Consider the following 20147-nt stretch of genomic DNA (forward strand, 5'->3'; position numbering starts at 1 on the left):
TTGATAAGTGATAGCGCAACTTGGTGCCTATTAACTGTTGCTTTGTACTTATCTCAGCTTGAAGTCTTTCACATACCATGTATTGCAGCCTGTAGGCACGCATAGTTTTGCAGGGTTAAAAGTGGTTGCAGGTTTGATAAGTGATAGCGCAACTTGGTGCCTATTAACTGTTGCTTTGTACTTATCTCAGCTTGAAGTCTTTCACATACCATGTATTGCAGCCTGTAGGCACGCATAGTTTTGCAGGGTTAAAAGTGGTTGCCGGTTTGATAAGTGATAGCGCAACTTGGTGCCTATTAACTATTTTTCTTTGGGGTCGAATGGACACTTCATAGATTTGTCCTTTTCTTACAAAGCTGAATTTCAGTTTGTTGTGTGGTAATTGTGAGGTACTCAGGAGGATCTTGTTGCAGGCCAGCAGGTCAGTCTTGCATGGACTCATGCTAGCAGCACAAATAAAGACACATACAAAAAAAGACAGGTACAGGTGCTGATTTCCAACTACGTGTTTATTTCCCAAGTGTCATCTTTCCTACCTTGTGCCAATTCTTTCTTTAGCTAGATAATTGTTTTCGTCAATCCTTTTGCTAGATGAAGAAGTGGCTTTTTTTAATGGATATGTGTGACATCATGGCTGCTTGGCAAAAGGCATAAAAGGTCTCCCTTGGGAAATTAAACACATAGTTTAAAGTCAGCACCTGCTTTTGTCATTTATACATCTCCATTGTGTGTGGCTTTATTTTCACTGCTAGCATGAATTCACAGATAAGGTACCCAGTCTGCTTGGTGTGACATAGCAGCCTGTTCAACTCAGCATTAGCTCTATAGCACCCAGCATATCAAATGTTATACAGAGCATAAAAATGTGAGCAATTTTCATTTCTGCTCACATTTTTATGTGAATTTCTATCATATTTGAAGTAACGGTTTCCTCCAACATATTTATCAATGCAATGTCAATGTGTAAGCTGCAACAGGTACAAGAGATCTGCTGAAAGATAAATTCATGCAAAAGCTGACCCTGATGACAGAACAGCTCGAAATTTGTGGTCATAATGCTGCATTAGCAGGGAATGGCGCACTTTTGAATTTTGCTCCTGATTGCACCTGGCTATTTGCTTGCAGTTTTATTTACCTTGAGCATTTGGAAATTATAAAAATTACAAAATTAGTTGTGCTGTACTAACCTTTCCATTGATAAATTTTCTTGGTATTTAGTGTACTTCTTTCAAGTTAAAGAGCTACTGAAGCGGTTTTAGAATTCGATGAGTTTAAGCTTGCCGAATGTGTGAAACGTGCAGGTAAAGCCTGCGAAATCGTTTTGCTCTAGCATTGGAAATGGTGGCGTAATAGCCGAATAAAGTCGTCGTCGGCGTTCAGGCTTCTCTGTAGTGCACAGCGATGGGCAGAGGTCCCGATAATGACGTCACATATGACGGCACTACGTTTCCAGCGAGAAAATGGTTATTCCATGGAAGAAAACCGATGCCATCGAAGGTGAAGCTCACGATGCATTTTTTGGCGCCATCTGACGACACACAGCTGCGTGCAGTCGTAAGCAGCGGACATCTGAAATTTCGGCAACAATGACGTCACTGCCGAGTTTCCCCGCACTTCTCCAACGTAGTGAGAAGAAGCCTAAACATCGTCGCGGGTTTAGTCGATGATTATGACACCATTTTAAATGCTAGTGCAAAAATACTGTGCATGCTTTATCTAGAAGCTTGATAGATTCGAATTCTTAAATAGCCTTGAATTCTGAAGAAACCGTTTCAGCTTCCCTTTAAGGCACCTTATAGTGATAAAATCATGGAAATTCGTAACTTTTATCTGAGGTTTTCAATGCCTGGACATTACATGGTTACGCAAAATTTCACTCAATGACTTATTGTCACCTCTGTCCCATCATGCCCCTGTGGTCCTGGTGGTCCGGGAGGTCCCTGCGTGTAAGTGAAGAAAATGCATCAGCTGTTCATTGACGAATAAAGCTGTTCAAGAGGGAGCTCTGACAGAGGCCAAACTTTGCCTTTCCCATTCAAATTCATGGGGATCTCATGAGGTGCTTTCATTTCTCATGATGCAGCTGCTGCACTCACTTGAGTAGGAGCTGTTGAATATAAAAGGAAGTGAAAGTCTAGTGATTGGTGAGAGCAAAATTTTAATGATGAAACTTTTTCTTTTAAAATTTTGAAGAACACTACCAAAATCAGACTTTGAAAAGTTTGAAACTTTTGCTATGCGCATTCTTAAAAACAGCGGGAAGGATGGCTTAAAAGCGATGAACAATATGAGTTCTGTGTACATTTGTGCGGCCCATTATTTTACACAGTGTAAACCTTTTAAAAAAACTCGTTCCTAATCATTGTGGCAATTTCATCCTGACAGAAGTATAGGATGCCAGTTTTGTCCTCTTTATAAAAGCACTTACATGTGAAGTTTACAGCATTTTTATATCCATTTTTGTTACAAAGCCAGAAAGTTGTTAAAATACGTTTGAGAATTTAAAAACTTTTCATATATGGAAAGTACTTTGACATATTTATAGTCTAAATCATCTGAGTGCTTTCAACAGAGGCTGCTACAGTTAAATTTTCTCTTTTAAATTCAAAACTTTCATCTTTATATGTCTAGTAGTTGCACTATCAGAGCACTTCTATACCCTACATGTATTTCAGTTAGAAAATCAGAATTGCACCCCAGTTAAAGCTTCCTCTCAGATATGAGGTTACTGCTGAGCTTACAGGCAAGCCTGGAGGTCCGGGAAATCCTCTTGGTCCCATAGGTCCTATGGCACCCTGTGTGAAAAAATTGTCTACCATATACCAAGGAACAAAGTAAAGTTATTGTCATGGACACAGTCGAACATAGAAAAAGTGGGAAATAGAGAGAAATTGTCAGCATAGCTAAACGCAAAACAGCTTCAGCAAATCAGCAAAGCTTCCTACTTCCAGTTTTTGGCATTTCGTTCTTTTCATGTGTAAAGTACATTCAACATTTAGTGAAAATGATGCAAAGATGGAAAAAAGCGTGGGAGTACAGGAAAAACATGAGGAACTGAAATAAAATTGCAGAAAGAAAATGTTTTTTAGAGCAGTGAGCTGAAACTGCCCAAACAAATAGAATTGATGCATCCCATGTGGGCAGCATACACTGGGATGTCATTCAAGTCATGTTTGACTTTCAATCAAATTGGTGGCTCTTTTTCTACATCGGCTTACCATACAGTAGTTCACTGGTGGATTTGGAATCCTCCACAAGAGTTTTGCGTCTCCAAGGGTAGATCACTGCATGTCACAGCTCACATTGGGTGCACTGAATGTGCTATGAGCTTTTATTACCAGGATTACCAAAGTTCTCTACTGTACCAGTTACTGAATACATGAACTCACAGATTACACATGTAATGGATTCTGAGCCATACCTTTATTCCATCAGCTCCAGGCTCCCCCTTTGGTCCAGGGTAACCACGAGGGCCCTATGACACGTTCAGAGACATTATCACGTGTTGCTGCTGATTTCGTGGGTGAAATTCACTTGCTTCCCAATGGGCATTAAAACTCCCATGGACGTCGTGCGGATGTTCAGGATGTCTGCAGGACATCCACGGGATGTTCAGTGCCCATTGGGTTGCTAGTTTTCTTTTTCTTTTGTTCATTATTTTTCAGCAACCTACATTGATTAAGTTCAAGGGTTGAAATTCTGCCGATGTAGAGCTGCAAGAAAAGTTAATTCTGCCAGATAAAGCATAATATTCAAATTTGCGCAAATGGTCATAATTCTCCTCTGGGCAAGTTGATGACTGTTCATATGCTGACATCACAGCACAAAACGGACAATGACAAAAGACACGAAAGGGACGGGCGCCCGTCCCTGTCGTTTCATGTCTCCGTCCCTGTCGTTTTGTTTTTTTCATCTTTGTATGTTTTGCGCTGTGAAGTCAGCATGAATGGTTTTAATTAAGCAGGGCCACATCAAAACTGTAATGAAATATCTGTGTATTATTCATTGAGCCTAACTTCTGCCTTGAGTTAAATATCTGTTTTGGACGTCAGTGACTGTGCTACGATGTAAAACTGCACTCACAGGCTCTCCAGGAAGAGCAGGCTGCCCTGGTTGTCCGTTCTGTCCAAGCTCTCCCTGTCAAAAAGTGACGCGCAGAAAAGGTTACCTGCTCACTTCAGTTAAATTGAGTTCATTCATCGTTCTTTTTTTTTCAAGAACACTAAGTGCAGTTTCTTGCATAGCATGTTTTTAATCCTAGGAGAGAGAATTTTACACCTCAATCCAGCATCTGTTCTGACAGGAAGTTCACTTGAGCATGATTTGGCATGCATTCACCTGCACGTATTTGTATCATGCCAAAAGTGTAGTTAGTAATTAATTCTAATGTACACTAATTGCACTCAATGTTTGACTGCTCATTTCATCCCTTGCTATTAACAATGCCAGTATTGCATACATTGTAGCACTGAAGTTGAATACAAAGCATATACTATCTGCTTGCAATCAACTGTGAGTGGATGCATGCTTTTGAATTGGTTTTATTATAAGGCTCTATCTACTGATATGCTTCATGGTTTAGATCATTAATTACATGAAGTTAATGTTTACGCGCAGTTTCCATTGAAGGTTTATTCGCTTTTATTAAAAAGGCACTATTTAGTGTGTTGTTACCGACATACTTTTTCACCCTTCTGGCCTGGGAGCCCTGAAGCACCAGCAGCTCCGGTAGGACCCTACAGGATGTTTGAGAACGTGTAGATTTTATGCCACGTTAACATCACGGTGCATCAAGTCTAAACAGTGGTCTGAAGCATTGACTGCATTGATATACAGGAAAGTAGTTCATGCTAGAGTGGCAAAATTTAGGCGTCGAGCACCAGGCATAGTTATCTATTGATTCTGTGCTGGCAATCTGTGAAGAACTTAATAGCATTGGTCTATATCTAAGCAGATGCGTGAGGACATTTGCTTGCTGTTGTCTGGTGGTGCTCCCAAGATACACTTTTAAAGCTTTCACCCGAGACTTCTGAATTTAGCTTTAAAATTGAGCCTGCATTATGCAAGCTTTCAAGTGGAGCTTCAGTGTTTTTTAAAAGCACAATATGATAATTATGAATCAATGATAATCAGGCAGCTATTTCCTAGCAGCTGGAAGTGGAAGAGCATATAAATATTTAGTATTTCGTTAGGTTAGGCATTGAGATCAGGTATTGAAGAAAGCTATATTTTTAGGTAAAAGCGGTTTAGTGTGATACCTATGCCACACTTGCATGAAAAATGGCATTAAGTGCTGTGTGTCTTCAGTTGTAATGCCATTCAAGCAGTGCCATATATATGTATAGACACTGACCTTCACCTTGATATCGTTAACTATTTCAGGAGCTTGTTCAAAAGTTATATACCCCCATGAAATGCATACTGTTATTGCACTGTTTAAGTCAAACTGAGTACAATTTGCAGAAACATAAATTTGCGGTTACTGTTCCAGCTTACTGAGCCAGAACAATGGTTATTCTTTCAAGTAACGTTAATGGTACATATTATACTGATATGAAATTCGCAGCTAATTTTGTTGTGTTTCTATCTCAATGCATAATGACATTAAATATTAACATGAGACACCGGTTCCAAAAATAAATATCCTGACTGAGCTAATTACATTAAGCATTTAACTTCATTTGTAGTGCTTGTGTGGCATGGGTATCAGTCAATTTATAGACGAATAGTTTAGAGTCATGTGTTAGCAGTTTGTGTATTAAGCTGTAATGTCTCCATGGAGAGAAACTGCTGAGTCCAAAACACGACCTGCAAATGCAGAAAGGCAAAAATTGAGGTCAAGTCAACACTGTGAAGCTTGCTTGCAAGAGCTTTGCATGCCTCCTTAATTAATTTTTTCATCATCTAAATTCTTGTACACAAGCACAGGCATACTTTACACATTAAAAGACACCACATCATATCATGCAAGAAAAGAAGTAAGAAGGTTAGACAAATGCTTCTCACAGGAAGTCCAATCAGGCCTGGTTCCCCTCTTGCTCCATCTATTCCTGGTAGACCCTGGGGAAAATTTTATAATGCAAGACATCTTTGACATGTTGGACCATCAATCGCTGTTAAACAGAAAATGAGTGGAACAACTTACGCGTTCACCCTTTGATCCTGCGTCGCCTTGATAGCCTCTTTCACCCCTGTCTCCCTGAAAATGATAAATTGATCTTGTGAAAATTTCGTAAGACCATATTTATGGTCTCTTGGGTTTACCGAAGAGACTGTAAATATGGTTACAGTGAAATATGTGATGAGGAGAGACAGGAACAACATAGGAAAGTTTGTTTGTTTGTTTTTTTTTTCTTTGTTTGTTTATTGGTTTCTTTCCAATACAAGGAAAAAGCGAAGGGAGAGCTAAAGGCTACTAGCCTGACGAGGCCCTCCCTCCGCGTACAGTTTCGACAACATTACAGGAAAGTTTTAAGAAAACAGCACACACATTTGTAGTTACACTCTACACAGTTCTATGTCAAGGAGGATCCAGTACATTTCACTGTACACAAATATATACAACAGATTTCTTGGCGTAGATGTGAGAGGAAGAAAAGAAAAAAAAACATATGAACACAGATGCAAAGCTCAGTCATCGTAGCCAACATATGTATGTATGAAAAGGAGGAAAAAAAAGAAAAAGGCGACATCCAACACACAGTAAATGAGCACTGTTTTACAAACGCTACATACAGCTTTAAGAGAGAAGTCACTGGTAGCGAATTTCTTTCTCAATAATCATTGTTTTGACCGTTTTTTTCTTAATCGATTTGTTTAGGTCGACATCATCTGGAAGTTTATTTAGAAGCACCGAAATTTGGTAATTTAAAAGCTGTTTGCCATAATTCGTGCGTGCGAGGCTTTCTGCGCTCTTGCCTCCAGAGGGCAAGCGTGTGTGTTTTAGTAGGACTGATAAATGTGTGTAGTTTATGTTTTTGTGTGTACTGCTATAACTTGAAACAATAACCTTCATCAGCTCTTAGCAGAGAATACTTTACAAACAGTGGACCAGTTGGTAAGTCTTGTGGGTGTCCTGCATATCTTTCAAGTAACCGAAGTACTCGTTTCTGTAACTTTAGTATTCGGAGGTAGTTTCTACTAGAGGTTGTACCCCAAACCAAAATGCAGTAGGAAAGTCTGGAATAACAGAGTATAATAAAGAGAAATTTTAAGCCATAAAGGTATAAGTGAACTTATTCTATACAAGCAGCCGAGTGATCGACTTAGCTCCAGAGCAAGATTATCAATGTGGGTGTTTACAGTAAGAACTGAAACTGAAGTAAAAGAAACGTGAGTGCAGCTTCAGACTTGAGGAGAGGCATTGCAAAGGCAATGCAAAGGAAGGGTTGAAGCCGAGATGCTAAGTTATGAAAATTAAAAACAGATGTGCACTGAGGATGAATATTGATGTTGTATTGATAATATGAGCTGCTGCTTAATATTAAATGACAGCCTTGTATATGTAGCTTTGCGAGCATGATGTTAATGCTATGAACCTAAACAGATTATCTAAAAGTACTGATCCAATGCCAACCTTTGCACCGTCCAGGCCAGGAAGACCAGGAACTCCACGATCACCTTTGTCACCCTGTTAAGAAGTGAAAGGTATATTGCAGTACTTATAATCACTAATTTTGCTATGGTGACATTATTTGCTGTGCTTTAAATTAAACATTATCAGGTCCCATAAGGGCCATAACTGGATGCATCTCTCACTGTTTCTGCTGCTACTTCACACTGGCCACATCTTCTAACTCAATGATCAACCAGCTGTTTTAGTGCACTGCTTTGCTAACTGTGCTGGCAGGCTTACGCTCTATTTCATTTAGAGTTGAACAATGCACAGTGCTGTGTCATAATTGACCATGATGGAATATTCACACAACTTGAACAAGCAGAACAGTATTACAAATTCTTTCTTTACATTTAGTACAGTGTGTGTGGTTTTGATGGAGCTCTACAGCATACAGCTGTCCTTGCATTGAAAGTGATGCTTTTTCCATTATACTCATCATCATCATCATCAGCCTGACTACACCCACTGCAGTGCAAAGGTCTCTCCCAAGTCCCTCCAATCAACCCTGTCATTTGCCAGTTGTGGCCACCGCATCCCCGCAAACTTATTAATCTCTTCTGCCCACCTAACTTTCTGCCGCCCCCTGCTACGCTTGCCTTCCCTTGGAATCCACTTCATTACCCTTCGCATTACATGCCCTGCCCAAGCCCATTTCTTCCTCTTGATTTCAACTAGGATGCAATTAACCCACGTTTGTTCCCTCACCCACTCCGCCCTCTTCCGATCTCTTAACGTTACACCTATCATTTTTCTTTCCATAGCTCGCTGCGTTGTCCTTAACTTAAGCTGAACCCTTTTCGTTGGCCTCCACGTTTCTGCCCCGTAGGTGAGTACCGGTAAGGTATACAGCTGTTGTATACTTTTCTCTTGAGGGATATTGGTAAACTGCCATGACATTCTGAATGCAAGCTTCTGTACATTCAAGCCACAAAAGGAGATTGATAACTGAATAATCATGTCTCTTAATTCTTACCTTTTCACCTTCAATTCCCTGAGGACCGATGAAACCACGGCTGCCCTTTTCACCCTGCGGTTAAAGCAAAACACGCCAGCCAAGTTCCACTTATTTCTTCAGTCATTATTGGTTGACTGAAAAATTGTGCTTCGGAATTCATTTATTTATTTACTTTTGCAGTTTTGAGGCATTTGACTTTACAGCCTTATACCTGATGCACTAAAAAAAAATTGTATGTTTGTTTCAATATCCAGAACTTTACTTTTCAGATGACAGGAGTCTTGAAGAACAGTGTGTTAATGAAGTCTGAACTGGCTCATATATCTTAGCTATCTTAGCTATGCTTAGCTATGAGAAAAGCACAGATAAGGGTAGCAAATGTAAGCTTGCATTCCCTAAGCGTACATTCTTCACTTGAAGCATATATGCTGCCTTTGTATTCTGCAGGCTGTGTGCAAAAGCTGCCGTCTTCGATGGGGGATTTCTTCAGAAAACAGTTTGAATGTTGCAGCAAGGATTGCAGAATTATTGCAGCAAGTATTTTTGATGCTCCATATAGGGTTTCATTTGTGTGGGTATTAATGAACAATAATAAAAAATTTCTTCATTAGATTTTCTGGCTGCTGTATGCGTTATGTCTCTACAGTTTGATATTGCTCTTTCAGTTCTCTTGACAAATGCAGGTCTCTAAGGCTACTATTTGTATTCGACTTGAATCGCTCATATGCTTTGATCAAGTCTTCATGCTGTCAGGAAATGTATGGGATTTTGTGGAAAGCAAGAGCGGTAAGGGTCCTCCAAAAGCTTTCAAAGACCAATCTCCAAATGAGGGAATCACGACCCAAGCCATATTCACTCCTATAATAGACACACCTACATAAGGAACACACCTTCTATTTTGTTTGTTATTCCCTAGACGGGCAGTCTTATATGCCCATCTTCCTTCGACCGGAGGATCTTTGGCAAAGTATGAATCGTTCGTTATCATCATTATTGCTATCATCGTTTGTTATCAGAAAAAAGTGTGGTAATATACATTCAGACTTTGTTACAATGAAGCAGTTTATAACAAAATAATGAATATAATGAAGGAATAACAATTCCCCTTTGAAGCTCGGCCAACATGGGCTATAAAGAAGCTATGGTTATAATGAAGTAATCACCGGGCCCCTTCAACTTATAACAGGTTCAGCTACATGTAAGACTGAACTACATGTAATAGGTCTTCATGCATGGCTTTCCCTTTGTAATGCCTTTGGGGCTCTTAAGGTATAATAATTGGTGATGACGACGCCATCTCTGATATGCCACACTCACTTCTCTCTATTTTGGAAAATTTGCACGCCATAAAACAAAACATCTTCTTAACCTGTGGTCCTGGGGGTCCAGGGTCACCAGGCAAACCAGGAGGTCCAGGCAGACCCTGTTCGTGGAATTTGAAAGTAGAACAGTTGAAACTTGTGACCAACATTTAACTCACACGCACAATGTTGCTGCCGAAGTCAAGGTCTGTATATTTGATTTAGCCTGTGACAGTGGTCTCTCAATGTTTGGAAAGTGTAGACATACAGACCAAGATGCTAAAATGTGGAGAAAGAAAGGAAAATAAAACAAAACGATAGCACTTTTTAGAGGTGCATTATTGAACAAATTGGCCTAAAGTTTACTTTTACTTTCTAGGTGTCAGACACTATGTCATGAGAGTGAGAGTAAGTAATGATGGTTGCTGTATGAGACAGAGCTGTGCAGCAGCAAAAACAGCATTGGACTCTTGACTGTCACCTGTGTCTCCTCTTAGTCATTTCATTTGTGCTACTTTTCAACTTGATTAATGAACAGTCATCTCATAAGATGACAAGAAAATCATTCACTCAGCATTTTGTGAGATTGTTTCCTCACTAAGCAGTGAATAGTATCCAAAATTTGTGAGCGTTCTTTTGATGTCTTATGGCGATGGAAAGGTTGGGATGATGCTTTGGTTGCTTTGTTTAGGGTGCATTAGCATATGATGTATCGGAACTGACTGGTGTTGATGGCCCTTCTCCTGTGGTTCCTGGGATTCCATCACGTCCTGGAGGACCCTATAAAAAAAAAACAGTAAAAGTTCCTTACAGGAGAAAAGCAAAAAAAAAAAAACAGCCACCTCCTCCAAGTTCTCCACACAATTCAGTCATTTTCCTGAAAACTTTGGGCATGTAAGCTCTGTTTCTTATAGCATTTTCCAGGAATTGCTTTTGCTGTCATTTTTTCATGATTTTAACATGCTTGAATCATTGAGTGTATGATTATTTGTTCGTTTTGCTTTTAATAATTACCAATAGGTGGACTGAGTTTTCGGCTTCGGTCTTCCAGCAAAAGGTGCGCGGTATTCAAAATTTTGTTGTTCAAGAGGGGATTGATTACGGATCAACGCGATGTACACGATTCATGTAAAGATGGTGCTGGACACTGACCGGTGGGCCCCGAAGACCTTGACTTCCTGGTGAACCTTTGGGCCCTGGTTCACCCTGAAACAGAATGGCCAACATGAATGAATGAAAATTTGTGTCATAATTTCTTGTATTTTGCTGAGTTTGCAAAGCACACTGTATGATAGCTTTGTTTTGTCGTCTCAGTAATGCATACATAAAACAAAGCATGGCATGTGCGGTCAGTGTTAGGCAGGCTGCCATAAGCACACATTTTGATTGTGTTTCATGCATTGGCACTAATGATATGAATGGCTGGTAGTTATGCCACCATCACCAAAACCATTTTATACCGGCAGTCCACGAGGGCCAGTCTGTCCAGTGTTTCCTCTTTCACCTGGTTCACCCTGCATGGAGCATAAAAAGAAATCATGTTTAGAAAACACACTTCATTACTCTCTTCAGTTCCCTTTCCTCATAGGTACGAATTGCTCCAAAGCAGCCAACACTGCTCAAAACAAAGAATCATATTTTTTCCAAAAGCCACTTCCATTATGTGGTCATACCGTATTGGGTGTTTGTCTTCTTAGTAGGATGTTCCGTATCATCAGCATGATCAAGAGTGCTTTCGGTTAAGGTTCTGCATGTCACGCTACATTTCCTTTCATATGACTACTATCTTCATACCATCCAGGAAATATGAGTGCAGTCACTGCATGTTATTAATTTTAGCAGCCTCATACATCCAATGGGAATAGTTGGAGAAGGATGGATAGCTGGGCAAGTTGGTAATGATAGTTCATTGTTGGTGGTAGAGCGCGAAACAGACAAAAGGCAAAAATAGAAGTGCTCCTATGTGTCATCTTCTATTTTGTCTGTTTCGTGCTGTATAACCCACAATGAAATAGTTGGCTTGGTGTCTATTGCTTTCACTTTTTTTTTTATTCTTATTAATTCATTTGCATCCTAAAACACGACTTCACATTTCAACTAAAGAGATAGCAGCTTCCATGCATTTTCTTTTGCCAGGTAGTCGTCACCTTGTTGCCTGGGGGTCCCATTGGTCCAGGCTGACCTTGCAACCCTTGCTCGCCCTGTTAGAGGAAGATTAAGAAATGGTGAAGAAGCTGCTGACAAATGGTTGCAAGTGTCTCATCGTGCCATTTCTGGTCATTGTTTCATCGCTTCACTTCTTGGCTGGCATCTGCATCATGGTTTGCCCATTTTTGTTTAAATTTCACTGTCTTAATAAGTCATGAGGTCCCACATGAACCAGCTCACGCACTAGTGTTGCGTTTATAAACAAATAACGAAAGCAGCAACATATTGCTCTTAACATGTATTGTTCCTGATAGGATGAAATAACCAGGGTCAAATTGCCTTAAAGGGGTAAAGACATGATTGTTCCACACATTGCAGTTTTGCATTCCAGCAAATAATACAATAGCTTGCTATTCTGTTTCCAAAGTTTGAGTGGCCTTGATGCATTGTGTACTCCAAAAATGCAATTTTCAGAAAAATTCTAGCTGAGATAAGTTATTTCAAGCTGTCTGTGGGCACGGGCAGCCGGTTTGCTGTTTTCCCATAACTGTAACTGTACTTGGTGGCGAAATAAAATTATTCAACTTTATTCAATTTGAAACTTGGCCTAGGTGGGAATTGAAGCCACCAGACTGCTCATGACTATGATATATGTAGGGGGTTGGTTGGACTTTTTGGTTTTTATTTTTAAAAATTTGTTGAACTTTTTTCAGTGCTTATTTCAAATGTAAGTTTGGCTTTTTTCAACCAAGTAATATTTTCAACGGATCAATTACCGTATTTTTCGGTGTATAAGACGCACTCTTGTATAAGACGCACCTGCCATATATGCAGACTGTCACTGAAAAAGTTGGTATATAAGACGCGCCCGTGTATAAGACGCACCCCAATTTATCCAGTCAGGCTAGTGAGGCTTAATTAAACATGCTTGTGTGACCATCGTGAAATGCACCGTACCTGTGAGTTCTTAAGGAACGCTGAGTGATCTATAAGGCAACACTCATGCCATACCCCCCCCCCCCCCCACACGTTTTAGCAAAAAAAAAAAAAAAAAAAAACGAAAGAACTCTCCTTATGTCCATAACAACATTTTATTTTTACTTAAAACCTTCGAAGTCTTCATCTTCGGATGTGCTATCAAAAAGTTTGCCCATTTCTGGAGGCAATGCAGCTGAAACATTCTCTTTGCACAACGCACGTACTACGTACACAAAGCAAAGTTACAAAGGGAGACTAAAAAAAATGCCGGCTTGTCTTGGCTTTTCTTGACAATGGCGAAAAGCGCGATTGTCGCCATCTTTTGGCATTTCACATTACTTTTGCTTGGGACCTCCGAAACGGCCGCATGTTTATGATCCCGGAAGTCATCATCCCCGCCGTTTCATGATAAAGTTCACCTAAAAAAGTTGCGCATGGCGGTCCCCGTATTACAGCCGTGTTACACCGCGTTATTGGTAGCGATATTTTTCCGGTGAAAAAAGCTTGAACATGAACCTGAGTAATTTCTGAACTCGCAAAAAAAAAAAAGCCGAAAAATTCGCTTATAAGACGCACCCTTGTATAGGACGCACCAGCAAGATTTTTGAAAAAAAAAAGCCGCGTCTTATACACCGGAAAATACGGTACCAGCCTTTTTTGGTGATCAATGTGGCTATCCTGTGTGGTCAAAAGTCACTTAGAGTCTATCTTGGCATTTTTGTCAGCATGAACGATTTATACGCCAGTAATTAAAGTGCAAATTGTAGTAGTACTTGGAGCTGTGCTTGTTGAAGAAATTGCTGTCATCATTAAAATAGTAATGCAAGGTATTTGAGATAACCTGCAGACAAAACTGCGTGTGGAAATTTACTTCTAGGAACTAGGTTGGCATGTTGCTGTGTTGTCGCGCTGTGTTGAACGAGAGGGCAGGGCATCACGTGGCCTACGTGTCGATGCCAGCGATGGAACTGCCGCTCAGTCAGTGCGGTAGCAAGAACATGATATTTTTTTATTAATGCCCACACACAGTTTTGTTTCATTGCCCTGCATGCAGTTGATAAAGCTGGTAAACGGACTAACTGTTCTTAGAGGGTGATGATAGTGAACAAAAGGTGCTTAGCTACCTGGCGATGAAGGCGTGGTGCTTCCTGGTCTGGAGAAACATCTAAGCTAGCGAAGACATACCTAAAGTTGCAAAACTTCGCTTGTTATTCAACAATGCCACCGTCACATCACTTCCCTGCTCATTTAATGTTCAACTGTGACTGAGTGTAACTTGTTCTCAACAGCAAGCTAGCTATTCCTTGCATGCCAGGAATACTGACCTGTTTGGTGAAAACTGAATTTCAAAAAGTGTATTTGCCATACTTTTACCACCTGTTCTTTTTCCATTTAAAGCGAAAAGTGCAAACCTTATATACAAATAGTTTGACTACACAGGCACTTTCACATTGCGTACAGTGGCATAAAAGTGTTCGCGTATTATGTACATGGTTTGGTTTATGCATGTTTAATGTCCTAAAGCGACTCAGGCTATGAGGGACGCCGTAGTGAAGGGCTCCGGAAATTTCGACCACGTAATGAGTCAAGCAGTCTACATGCTCTTTGTTTAGTGAACCAAAAGCTGCTTATGTTCCATTTGTAGTTTATGCATTGTCCATATGCTGAAAAAAAAAAATCTTGCGAACTCACAACTGGGCCTGGTGGGCCAGGGTCTCCTGGGGGTCCAAGTGGTCCTTCTACCTGCAGAGATGAATTAGTATTTAGGCATTGTGTTCCCTGCTCGTAATTAGCATGGACAGTATGGAAGACAACTTTACAGGTGTGATCTTATTGAGGAAAATTGTGTTCATAACAGCATCATTGTGATTAAACCAAAAGAGTTTATCTGAACCATAGAGTTTCTTACTTCTGAAAGCAATAACGACTCATTGATAAGCTTATTACGCATATCTCCAAAAAGTGCAGATGGAAAAATTTGACTAGATTTGAATCTAAATCTCCTCAAAAGCAGGGTATGAGGTGACTGCGTTATATATCATAATTAGTAACCACAGGAACTCAAAAAAACTTGTACTTGGTCATAATTAACCATGTTCTGTGCAGACATTTAAACAGCCATATTTGATTTTAGTCATCTCTGCAGTTACTTAATTGCTGTTTTCTCCCCAGTGCCGCCAGGTACCCACCAGTGATACAGTGGGTACAAGCTTTCCCCTGCCTGGTGCTCGGCTTCTCTAGGGTGAAATGCTTGGGAAATGGGTCCTTGACCCCACCTTGAGTCAAAACGAAGAAACCTTGTGCCATATGGGGCTCTTTGGCCACAGTCACTCTTGTGCCATAAAAATCCATCATCATCATCAATTGCTGTTTTCTTCCCTATACTGATGACTTTTAATGACCTTTAATTTTTTTCTGCTGGTCTTCCTGAAAGTGAACTGCATTGAGGATGAACAAATCATACCACTGCTGTGCTGCCTGGTGGCCCCTGTGGCCCTCTTGGTCCCATAGCCCCAGGAATGCCCTGCAACAATCACATATTCAGTGCCATGTCCACACATGCTTGCTCCGCGTCTGTTTTGTCAGTGTACTCACAGGCACGCCTGGTTCCCCAGAAACTCCACTGTCTCCTTTCTGACCTTTCAGGCCCTGGAAAAAATTAGGTGTGTTAGGAGCAGACTAAAATTGTGCAGTAGTAGGCCCTGTTAACGCTACACTAGACTGATAAATCACCTTTCAGGCCATCAGCGTTTCTGTCTGCGTGAAAACATTATTACGTTGCCGAGAAAATCATCAGTGAAGCCCCGATTTATTCTTCCTTTCTACTCCTCCATGCAGATTCTGTGGCACTAATGACGCAGTGTCCCGCATGCTCTAGGCGAAACTCGCCACATTTGGAGTACACAAAGTCGTTCGGAAATGCTGACCTTACACCAGTGTTTTTAACGGCAGTCCAACAATGTTACGTGGCAGTGTGAAATACAAATGGGCTTAAAACTAGTTCAGTGCATCTGAGATTTGGCAGTGCGAACTGAAAAGGCAAACTCATGAGATTTCGGTTGATGGTACCCCGCTGTATTGACTGAACAGGTGATATTCCTCTCTGCCATATGTGTTCTTAAATCGCATGAAAGATTTCTCTCCTAGCTGTAGTATATGTGCCCCAATCTACCACTTCCAGCAATTAAGCACTAAACAAGCAAATTAAGAGACATCAGAAAAACTGCGGCCAAGTGCTGCCTCTGCTGGATTGCCTCGGGTCTGTGTCACTGTCTATCACCATTGCTATCACTAAACACAAAGCTTGCACTAGTTGCAATTCAGGAAAGTGGATTGTGAACAGAATGTTAAAAATTGAAAATTCAAGCAAGCAAATTAAGAGACATCAGAAAAACTGTGGCCAAGTGCTGTCTCTGCTGGATTGCCTTGGGTCTGTGTCACTGTCTATCACCATTGCTATCACTAAACACAAAGCTTGCACTAGTTGCAATTCAGGAAAGTGGATTGTGAACAGAATGTTAAAAATTGAAAATTCAAGCAAGCAAATTAAGAGACATCAGAAAAACTGTGGCCAAGTGCTGTCTCTGCTGGATTGCCTCGGGTCTGTGTCACTGTCTATCACCATTGCTATCACTAAACACAAAGCTTGCACTAGTTGCAATTCAGGAAAGTGGATTGTGAACAGAATGTTAAAAATTGAAAATTCAAGCAAGCAAATTAAGAGACATCAGAAAAACTGCGGCCAAGTGCTGCCTCTGCTGGATTGCCTCGGGTCTGTGTCACTGTCTATCACCATTGCTATCACTAAACACAAAGCTTGCACTAGTTGCAATTCAGGAAAGTGGATTGTGAACAGAATGTTAAAAATTGAAAATTCAAGCAAGCAAATTAAGAGACATCAGAAAAACTGTGGCCAAGTGCTGCCTCTGCTGGATTGCCTCGGGTCTGTGTCACTGTCTATCACCATTGCTATCACTAAACACAAAGCTTGCACTAGTTGCAATTCAGGAAAGTGGATTGTGAAGAGAATGTTAAAAATTAAGAATTCAAGCGTATTTTTCATTTCTGGGCCGCGCATGACCATGGTTAAATAGAACAGCTAATGCAATTTTGTTGAACTAATATGATTGTCTTGCACACTATTAGTGACATTCCTAGTGACCTCTACATTATTAGTGACCTACAGTGAAGTCTATTTTGTTGTTAATGTTGAAGCTTTGTGAAAGGTTTAAATACGGCACCTATTAAATGATGATGCCTCATGGAGAATATCGCATGAACTCACTGGTATGCCGGAGATTCCTGGTGCACCGATATCACCCTTTGGTCCAAGAGGTCCCTGTGTGAAATTTTCCTGTTAATTTATTTGTATCTCAACACAAAAGGAGTACCCAGAAGAATGACCTTTGAGCAATATTAAATGTTCCTCTGATTAAACGCACATGCAGAAAAAATGGCAGGGGATATGCAGAAAGATTTAATTTAAATGCAGTACTCGAATCACCTAGCATTTGCTTCTACAAAGTTAACAAAGCCGAGTTTTCAAACTTGCTCTCATTCTGTTGTCACTAGAAAGCAAAATATAAACATTGGACTTACTGTGGGTCCAGGTAACCCAGGCAAGCCATCCAGTCCTGGTGGTCCCTGATTGCAGGTATTGCATGAAGTGTAGCTGTCATTCACATGCCCAATGGTTTTGAGGGGAAGAAAACCCGTCTAGGCGAACACTTCATAGGATGTTTTAGTACAAGTTTATTATACATTATGGTTTGTTTAGGTCTCGTTTAGGATGGTCATCATGCACATTCACTTGAAGCAGAGTGAATTTAGAAATACAAGAGGAGGAACATAGCAGATTTGGTGCGTATGGATGCAGGAAAGACCGAAGTATGCTTAGGTTGCGACGACGTAAGATGTTGGAGCCGTGCTGGGACCCAGAATACAGTGACCGGCTGAACATTTTAAGTGATTCAAGGACCACGACCTAGAATAGCAAATGCCCGCTCTATTAAGGTAATTTAATGGCTGGCTGTGGTGGTGAAATGGACTGTTGCTCGCGATCGTGGGTGTGCACACAGGGGAAGATGGGGCGCACATATATGTTCTCCTATATTCTTCCCTAGTACTCACAAGATGTGAAGAGGCACTACCATGAACTTTGGCCTCCCTTATGAAGAAGCCTTTTCACTCTTATGCTCGCGTTATGCAAGGTTGTTTCAGGGAAGGTGAACTGAAGTTCAAAAAAACAAAAAAAACAAGCCTTCTGAGCTACAGAGATGGCTTCTGCGGCATTGTAACACCAGTGCTGGAACACATCACAAAGCAGGCGAATCATGTCCCGGCGATAGTTTTCAAGGCAGCTATAAAATTCATGCATTGAGTAAAGGCCATTGTGCGTTCATGCCGTCTTCAAGTTCTCAAAACCTAGGTGTTTGTTTACAAGTAATTGATAAAAGATCCGAATTCCCGCGCCTCTCGGCGACACATGACGCCACTGTGGGCGGCTGTTATTGACTCGCCAAAAGCCGCAGTGCTGTTCGTAGGCAAATCAGTATCTTCCACTCTCCCTTCTGTCGTGCCGTGGCGGGGGAACGAGCGACAAAAAAAGAAAAAAACGAATGAAGGAACCGAGCTCGGTTGTCCGGGTGATCCTTTCGTTCCCTGAAGAGAGTCCCGGCCTGTAATCTTTGTTGTTTTTTTTCTGGCTCACTCCGTGGTGAATGAGCTGAGAGGGGAAATGTAAAAGGCCGTTTTTAATCGCCGATATCTCTGGTGGCATACACGGCAGATTGAAAATTTTTGCAGGAGGATGATAGGCGATTCAATTGAGAGACGTTGCAGGGAAGATGGTTAACTAATTTCTAATATCGAACCGTTTGACTATTACTAGGCGCGTGGTTGCTGTTCGAGATTTGTAGCTGGCTGTAGGTAGTAGCTTTATATTTGAGAATTTTGAAAACGCAATTACCTTTGGCGCTGTCGCTAAAATTTCGGCCGCCGCACGCCCCTTTTTGAAAAGCGCGCTTTCTTGGTGAGAGCAAAACAACGCCCGCCAATGGCGCACGTGACCTTCTCTGTACCGCGTGACTCGAGTGCCATGGAGTAATGTAATTAAGCAAACAAGGTAAGGGGAATGAGGGGCTCGTTATAAATATGAAAGAAGCCAACAGCCATAGAAAATACCCCCGAAAACAGAAGAATTGACAGCCGTCGCCGTAGCTCAGAGGTAGAGCACCGGACGCGTAATTCGGAGGTCGTGGGTTCGGATCCCACCGGCGGCATGTGGTTGTTTTTTCTTCTGCTTTTCTAATCAATTAGCTTTAAGCGATAACACATTCAGTAATATTCTAAAACTAATCAACACCGAAAAATAAATAAATTAATTAAAAAAAAATCCCCTGTGCCCCTTGGTTTCTGTGGCTGTTGGCTTCTCTCATATTTATATCGAGCCCCTCATTCCCCTTACCTTGTTTGCTTAATTGCTTGGCGAGGGCCTCGGTTCTGGCAGCCTTGATGCCATAGGAAGCATAAGAGGGTTCTCACGCCGCTTCCACCCTCTCCGTTCGATGACGTTCTACGTCACACCTGCGGTAACTCGGGACGTTCTACGTCCGCCGCTTATGAACGTGGGTGGCGCTGATGAACACTCTCAAGGTTAGGTTATTTGTAAACATAAATACCCCCGAAAACAGAAGAATTGACAGCCGTCGCCGTAGCTCAGAGGTAGAGCACCGGACGCGTAATTCGGAGGTCGTGGGTTCGGATCCCACCGGCGGCATGTGGGTTGTTTTTTCTTCTGCTTTTCTAATCAATTAGCTTTAAGCGATAACACATTCAGTATTATTCTAAAACTAATCAACACCGAAAAATAAATAAATTAATTTAAAAAAAATCCCCTGTGCCCCTTGGTTTCTGTGGCTGTTGGCTTCTCTCATGGAGTGATGTAGAGTGATATACGTCATTTTGCGCACTTTTCGAAAAGGGCCCATGACGACGATAATTTTTCTGCGTGCCGTAGCGACGAGGGTAATTGTGTTTTCGAGACTATAAAAAGTGAGATGTCTTATATTAATGGCCGGATACAAATGTCAGATTGCAGCCTGGTGTTAAAAAGTACTATTCATTAAACATTAGTTACCTGTCTTAC

At 41.1% G+C, this 20147-nt stretch overlaps 1 protein-coding gene and 2 long non-coding RNA genes across 3 annotated transcripts in view; 2 read left to right on the forward strand and 1 right to left on the reverse strand.

Moving 5' to 3' along the window:
* Positions 1-20147, reverse strand: part of LOC149335030 (uncharacterized) — a 77090-nt gene that overhangs the window by 17065 nt on the left and 39878 nt on the right. Inside the window, exons 11-29 of the mRNA XM_089551739.1 lie at positions 17600-17644; positions 17286-17339; positions 15596-15649; positions 15465-15524; positions 14693-14743; positions 12022-12075; positions 11335-11388; positions 11027-11080; positions 10598-10654; positions 9943-9996; positions 8592-8645; positions 7577-7630; positions 6146-6199; positions 6007-6060; positions 4683-4736; positions 4084-4137; positions 3422-3475; positions 2742-2795; positions 1896-1940 (exon numbers count right to left, since the gene is read on the reverse strand). Coding sequence (XP_089407865.1) covers positions 1896-1940; positions 2742-2795; positions 3422-3475; positions 4084-4137; positions 4683-4736; positions 6007-6060; positions 6146-6199; positions 7577-7630; positions 8592-8645; positions 9943-9996; positions 10598-10654; positions 11027-11080; positions 11335-11388; positions 12022-12075; positions 14693-14743; positions 15465-15524; positions 15596-15649; positions 17286-17339; positions 17600-17644 — 1014 coding nt within the window. The remainder of the gene's footprint in view (positions 1-1895; positions 1941-2741; positions 2796-3421; positions 3476-4083; positions 4138-4682; positions 4737-6006; positions 6061-6145; positions 6200-7576; positions 7631-8591; positions 8646-9942; positions 9997-10597; positions 10655-11026; positions 11081-11334; positions 11389-12021; positions 12076-14692; positions 14744-15464; positions 15525-15595; positions 15650-17285; positions 17340-17599; positions 17645-20147) is intronic.
* LOC149335031 (uncharacterized) lies at positions 3832-9370 on the forward strand. Its single transcript, XR_016283997.1, has 3 exons — positions 3832-4163; positions 7592-7647; positions 8380-9370. It is a non-coding gene; the product is annotated as an uncharacterized LOC149335031 (long non-coding RNA).
* Positions 11932-15289, forward strand: LOC149335032 (uncharacterized). Its single transcript, XR_016283996.1, has 2 exons — positions 11932-12195; positions 15173-15289. It is a non-coding gene; the product is annotated as an uncharacterized LOC149335032 (long non-coding RNA).

This window comes from Amblyomma mixtum, chromosome 7 (genome assembly GCF_055824585.1).
Source record: "Amblyomma mixtum isolate Tamu chromosome 7, ASM5582458v1, whole genome shotgun sequence".
In the NCBI taxonomy this organism is placed as follows: domain Eukaryota; kingdom Metazoa; phylum Arthropoda; class Arachnida; order Ixodida; family Ixodidae; genus Amblyomma; species Amblyomma mixtum.